The 7065-nt window shown below is 30.8% G+C and overlaps 1 protein-coding gene across 2 annotated transcripts; it reads left to right on the plus strand.

The window, feature by feature from the left end:
- Positions 1-2942: 2942 nt before the first annotated feature.
- Positions 2943-6683, plus strand: LOC137828623 (wall-associated receptor kinase 5). Of its 2 annotated transcripts, XM_068635269.2 has the most exons (4): positions 2943-3078; positions 3306-4220; positions 5095-5280; positions 5364-6683. In XM_068635269.2, exons 2-4 carry the CDS (start codon positions 3359-3361, stop codon positions 6587-6589), a joined length of 2274 nt encoding a protein of 757 aa, XP_068491370.2. In that variant the 5' UTR covers positions 2943-3078; positions 3306-3358; the 3' UTR covers positions 6590-6683. The 2 variants fall into 2 exon arrangements, with proteins under 2 accessions (XP_068491370.2, XP_068491371.2); XM_068635270.2 differs by having other exon boundaries at positions 2954-4220.
- The last annotated feature ends 382 nt before the right edge of the window (positions 6684-7065 follow it).

Raw genomic sequence — 7065 nt, forward strand, 5'->3', positions numbered from 1 at the left:
TTTGGACTTTACCCAAGACCAAACCTTCACCTACACTAGAGAAAAAATTTCAATATGATCTATCCTACCACCATTAAAAATCCTTTTTTTTCCTGTGTTTCCACAATTCTCCTACAACTGCTATCCACACCAAACCCCAGATTTGATTAACCCTTTTATTGACACCGGTCATCCTAAAGCTTAAAAAAAGTTGTTTTGGCTCCCGGTTATCCATCGAAGCCAACCTCATCCACTCAAAACACTTAGACCACACCAACCAGACAACCCTACACATACAAAAAAGATGAGACAAGTTTCCTATTTTTCCCCGCACATACTGCAGATATTGTTAATCATGCTTATCCCTTCTCATCAAACTACAAAATATAATTAATCATGCTTATCCCTTCTCATCAAATTCGCTTTAGACGATATGGTTAAATGACAACAATTATGTATGACTACATACTAAAACACTTTTATGGTATTCTATGCCGAGAAACTGCATGCATTGGATCCTGTTGTTGCAACAAGATTACTAGAGATGAGCTTTACTTTTTGGTTTTAGTCTTTCTCTTATAGCTGTTTTTGGATGATAATGCAGCATTTTCCAAATCTGCCAGGTGTCATTTTGCTTGCACTTTTGCTGCAGTTTTTTCAACCAAACTTGTCCATGTTTTGTAGCTCTGTGGAGTCTTTTTTTTTTGGTTGGGTTTTCCTGTAAGTGGGTAATTGTGCTGGATATGGTTATGATTTATAATAGGGTTGGAAGTTTTATTTGTTAATTCTTGTTAATTTTTTCAGAAAAAAAACTTCATCGTAAACTTCTAAATATTAAAATAAAATTAAAAAATTAAAAAAATTATAAAACTGACAAAAAAAAAGAGTCAAAATTACTTACATCAAAGTAGTTAACTATTTTTTTTATAATAATGCTCATATTTTTCCATTAAGATTTATTTTCTTAACTGCGTTTATTTATTTATTTTGCAAGTCTTAAATTTAAATCATTTCTTAAAAAGAAACTTAATTCAGCATCACTTACATCAACACTTTGTCAAAAAAAGAAGAAAATATCAATATAAAAAAAATTGGTAAAAAAAAGTTCTTTTAATAAGGATAATTAGCCTTCAAACATTGTTCTTTAAATATTTAACATGAACTGTATAAATAATTTTAAACAACATATTACTAATCTAAATATGATTTATATTGAGTAGAAATAAAAAATAAAAATATGTAAAAAAAAATACCACAAGTATAAAATTTTAAGATTTTAAATTAAATGTTATGTAATAATAATTGATTTATGTTTTTTATTAATAAAAATAAATAAATTAAAGGTGACACTTCATATATTCGTTCCAACTTTTATAGAAGTATCTCTATTTAGTAACAATTCAAAAGCGACAACATTTAGTAACAATTCAAAAGCTACAATGAGAGTATGAGTGAATGCTTATACAATTACAGTGGGTTTTATAGCTGCATTATGCTGCAACACTGCATAATAGTGTATTTCTGATTTTCTCTAGTATTTCTTCATAAAAATATTACAATAATAGTATATCTTATTTGTCTTAGTGATTGAACTCTATTATTCCACTATTTTTTAAAATTTTCCAAGTTTTATATACTTGAAAATTCTTAAACACTTTGTAAAAAAAACGCATTTACTGCATTTTAAGTCATCAAACCTAGACATAAAAATCAAAACAACATATGAAAGATAAAAATCAAAACAACATATGAAAGAAGGACTTAGAAAAATATCACCTTAAGCATTGGTAAATTTTAAAATATTAAAATATAAAAGAACTTCTCATAAAAAGCTTGATAATATCTATTGAATCAATATCTCTTAATTTTAAAGAAAATATTGAAACATTTTTTTTTCAATTGTATATGTAAAGGCTTAGTGGACTCCCTTGATCCAATCTTAGAAAAAACACACGTAAACACGTAAACATTTTATTTACTAGACTTTTAGTTTGATACATTTTAATTTTATATTTTAGTTTAATCAATATATTTTAAAAATAAAAGGAAAAATAAATAAAATATTTGAAATTGATAAACTTTTCTCTTTTTTAAAATTATTATTTGAGTTCATGCATGGATGAAACTATCCGTGAACTTTTACATATAAAAAACAACATAAGAAAATATGATTTATTTTAGTGATCAAAATTTATCCAGACATGTAAAATAAAACCTTGAACCCATTTACTCACTCGTCTTATTAGATATGAAATCATAACTTAAGATCCTATTTTACTCCTAAAAATGGACCGACCTATACCTCTTAATTATATAAATAAAGTTTCTAAAGAAAAAATTAAATTTTTTAAAAAAAGTAGAATATTTATGAGGGTTGACCAGTCACAACTTTTATTTAAGCCAACTTGAACCAAAAGTTGTACCAGGGTTTGCAAATTATATGGAAAAAAAAAATATTTTTTGACACCACAGTTTTTATTTATATCATTTCACAGTTATTATTCATAATAAATATTATATTTTAATAATAAAAATAAATATAAATAGAATGATGTAATATAATAATAATTTATTTGAATCTATATGACAAAAGTGGAAGTCTGAAAAGTATGTGACTCAATTATGAAAAATAATAAATTTTGTTTGACACTCTAGTAAAAAGATAACTATTTTATAATATTTTTTAGAATAAAATATTATATTATAATAAAATAATAATATTTTTGATATAAGTAAATGAAACTGGTATTGTATTAAGATATCATTGTTCGTTAAATTATTTAAATAAAATATAAATGAAATATGAAAACGTGATTTGTTGACACTAATTTTTTTATTTCTACTTTACAATTATTTTAATAATAAAATATCTTATTTTGTTAATAAAAATTAATATAAATAAAATTTTAAAATAAAATAATAATATATTTAATTGAAAAATGAATAACTTAAATATCCGTGATCGAGAATTTTCAACGTATCAATCACCTTCGATTATATGGCATACTTTACCAGACCCGAGACACACACAACACTCTCACAGGATCCAACACAGAAAGCAAGGGAAGCCAACTTCATCACTCCTCGCCTTTCATTTGTGTATATTTCCTTCTCATCTACCTTCAAACAAAACTTGGTTCCTTCACTGCTTCTGCCATATTTTTTATGCTCTATGCCATTCCTTATATTTGTCTTGAAAACATTAACTGAATATTCCACACTCCCAAAACTCTATTTTGCTGCATAATGCTTCAATTTCAATCTTGCTGCTCCAAAACTCTTGACTTTTCAACCTTGAATAATTAAACGTTCTTGAGATTGTGTAGGTGATAAAAGACCCACACTCAGATAAGCTCTACAAGGGATCTTTGGTGAAGCCATGGCTGTGAACAAAAATCTAAAGTTCATTCAGCTTATAATTCTGGTGATCCTAGCAGCTTCAAAAGCAGTATCTCAACCCTCTCCAGATTGCCCTAAAAGCTGTGGCAATCTAAGCATTTCTTACCCTTTTGGGACACGTGAGGGCTGTTACATGAAAGACACTTTCCTCATCACTTGCAACCATGATAACTCCTCCACGTCCATTCCTCTATTGGGAACAAACAACATACTGGTGCTCAACATATCACTAGAAGATGGGGAAATTATAGTTTCAAGTCCCGTAGTCCATGATTGCTATGGCACCAAAAGCAACAGTTCAAAGGACCAAAATGGTCTCAATTTGACCCACTTTTCAATCTCAAGTAGGAACAAATTCACAGCAGTTGGTTGTGACACGGTTGGAGTATTCATGGGCTACGATAGCAATAAAAAACATGTTACAACAACAGGGTGTGTATCCATGTGTGACACACTTGGTGAAATAAAGAACAATGGATCATGCGATGGCATTGGTTGTTGCCAAATCGGTGTTCCCAACAGAGTACATGGTTTTGCAATGCAAAGTTGGAGTAGAAACAACCACTCCACCGTACGTGACTTCAATCCTTGTAACTATGTGTTTACAGTTTCGGAAGGGTATTACAACTTCCAAACAACAAATCTTAAGAGCCTCGAGAATACGAGGTTGCCCTTGGTGCTTGATTGGGCTGTTGGAAATCAAACGTGCGAAGAGGCCAAACAACATCCTAGTAGCTATGCGTGCAAGGATAAGAACAGTCATTGCAATTCAACGAATGGGATTGGTTATCGTTGCAAATGCCCTCATGGTGGAAACCCCTACCTCAATGATGGTTGCTATGGTAATTTCTAAGATTAGTATTTTACTTTCTAATGTCTCATCTTAATTAGCCTTAAGTTCAATGAAAATAGAAGGAAATTCGTTTAGACTTATCCTTAAAGTAAGTCTGTTCTTCGATGAAAGTTATATTTTGTAGTATGTTAAAAGAATTTACTTTTTTTTACATACCCATGATTTTTTTATACTATTAATTTAAAAAAACGGTGGTGGATTAAGTTGCGAAAGTATGTAAATTTTTTAGTAGGTTAATAATATCCATGTGTTTTATTTAAAATTAAGGGCAATGCTTTTTTAGAATAAATACATTATCATCTTTTCTTAACAGAGTCTAATCCATTGTTTAATAAGTTGACCTAGTTTACTTGCGAGTGATGACTTGCCATGTTTGAATGCATGAACACGCCTGTATTGTCATTCATCAATATTCATCAATCGTTGTCGCATTTAAAATTTGTGTGATATGTGTATGGCCTGCAGAACAAGATAATTTTGAAATCTTAAACTTGTTAGATTCAAATATGCTTCTTGTGGGTGAAATGAAAGGAAAAGATAAGACTATGACCCATCTCTTGTCTGGTATGCCGCGAGAGAGATTGAAAGCTGAATAGGTAGATTTTTATGAAGTCCACGTTTTAAACAGTTCTATTAATTAAATATATTGATAATGTATGATACTCAATAGGAAAGTTATTTATTTTTGTAATAAAGTTAGTTTTAGAAATTATATATATAAGATGATTTCTAATTAATTAATAACATAAAAGAAAACTTATCCTGCATGAAAAATAACATGCTATGATTGTGAAGTTTGAAAAAAAAATGAAGGTTTATTTGTTTCTTGTTCATAAACTTTTACACAATTTTGTTTGGCTTAGATGAAGATGATTGCGCTTCGAATACCAATCCATGCGTCCACCAGAAAACATGCAAAAAGGTCCCTGGAGGAGGTTCTGAGTGCTCATGTCCAAAGGGCCACGAAGGAGATGGATTGAGAAAGGGCCAAGGCTGCAGAACCATAAAAGACAAAAACTTAGGGAATCTCATTCTTATAATTGGATTGAGTAAGTATAAACATACATTCACACACAATGTTTCTTGATTACTACTTTATTTTGAAAACAAAGTATGTAACTGTTGTTTACAGGTTTGAGCTTAAGTCTATTGGCATTGGTTGTGGGATGCCTAAACATATACCCCCAATTCCGTGAAAGAAAGCTCATGAAAATGAGAGACAGGTATTTTAAAAAAAATGGTGGTCTATTATTGCAAACACAGATTGATTTGCTCAATGGCTCAACTGAAAGAGCCACAATTTTCACTGCTGAGGAGCTCAAGAAAGCCACCAACAACTATGATGATGATAGAATCATAGGCAAAGGAGGCCATGGAACAGTGTACAAAAGTATATTATCAAATGGCAGGGTTGTTGCCATCAAGAAGTCCATGGTTTCCAACCAAACCGAGATTGGGCAATTCATCAACGAAGTGGTTGTGCTTTCCCAAATCAACCATAGGAATGTTGTCAAACTAATAGGTTGTTGTTTGGAGACAGAGTTTCCTTTACTTGTTTATGAGTTCATCACAAATGGTACCCTCTGTGAGCATCTACATTTTGAAGGTGAGGCATGTGGTGATTACCATAAACTTTCATGGACAACACGTTTGAGAATTGCAGCAGAGACAGCAGAGGCTCTTGCATACTTGCATTCTTCTGTTTCCACACCAATCATACATAGAGATGTTAAAACTGCAAATATTCTTCTAGATGACAACCTCACAGCCAAGGTTTCGGACTTTGGGGCTTCAAAGCTTGTTCCTCTTGATCAAGCTCAGTTAACTACTTTGGTGCAAGGAACAATGGGTTACCTTGACCCTGAGTACTTACAAACAAGCCAACTAACTGAGAAGAGTGATGTTTACAGCTTTGGTGTTGTCCTTGCAGAACTGTTGACAAGTAAGAAGCCAATTTCATTTTTTAGACCTCAGACTCAGAGAAATTTGTCAATGTATTTTGTTTCTGCAATGAATGAGGGTCGGTTGGCTCAAATATTGGACAACGAAATTGTGAGTGATGCAAGTGTTGAGTATGTGATCGAAGTCGCCAATCTAGCAAAAAGGTGTCTTAGATTGCATGGAGAAGAAAGACCAACCATGAAAGAAGTTGCAATGGAGTTGGAGGGAATAAGGGTCATGGAAAAACATTCACTAGGAGGGCCAAAAGATGTTGCGTACCAAGAAGAGACAGAGAGCCTTCTCAAAGCACGTTCTCATTTTAATATGGTTGATCATAGAGATGGTACTAGCAGTACAATTTCTAGGTTCTATAATTTACATGACCAGATCTTGGAACCACTAGGAGATGGGCGATAGAAGAACAAAACATTGATCATGCAAGATGTTTACTATTTTTATTCTCATAGATGATATTATCATAATTGATAGCTCTTCTTCCTGTGTTGTTTCATCTCATATTTTGTTTACAACATAAATTTACTTTAAAACACATTTTTTTTTACATTATTTTCTTGGTATAGAAGTTGTTTGGTATAAAGACTCTAATGTCGGAGGTTATTTAGATTGAGAGATGATAAAGTGTATTTGTGTGGATGATTTATTGAGATTCGTAAGAAATGTGGTGGTTGGAAGAAAATTTAGAAATTTTGAAAGGTGTAAAATTTAATATTACAAATTTACTCTTATTATTAAAAAATATTTGAATAATGAATTACGATATATTTTTTTTTATGTATAGGTTTGAGTTAATTAAATTTTTCTAAATATATAATATCCAGAATTACTTGTATTTTTAATAAAAATTTAAAATATAATATAAAATAATTTTGTGT

The sequence above is a fragment of the Phaseolus vulgaris genome, chromosome 7, assembly GCF_051622355.1.
Source record: "Phaseolus vulgaris cultivar YP4 chromosome 7, ASM5162235v1, whole genome shotgun sequence".
Lineage (NCBI taxonomy): Eukaryota > Viridiplantae > Streptophyta > Magnoliopsida > Fabales > Fabaceae > Phaseolus > Phaseolus vulgaris.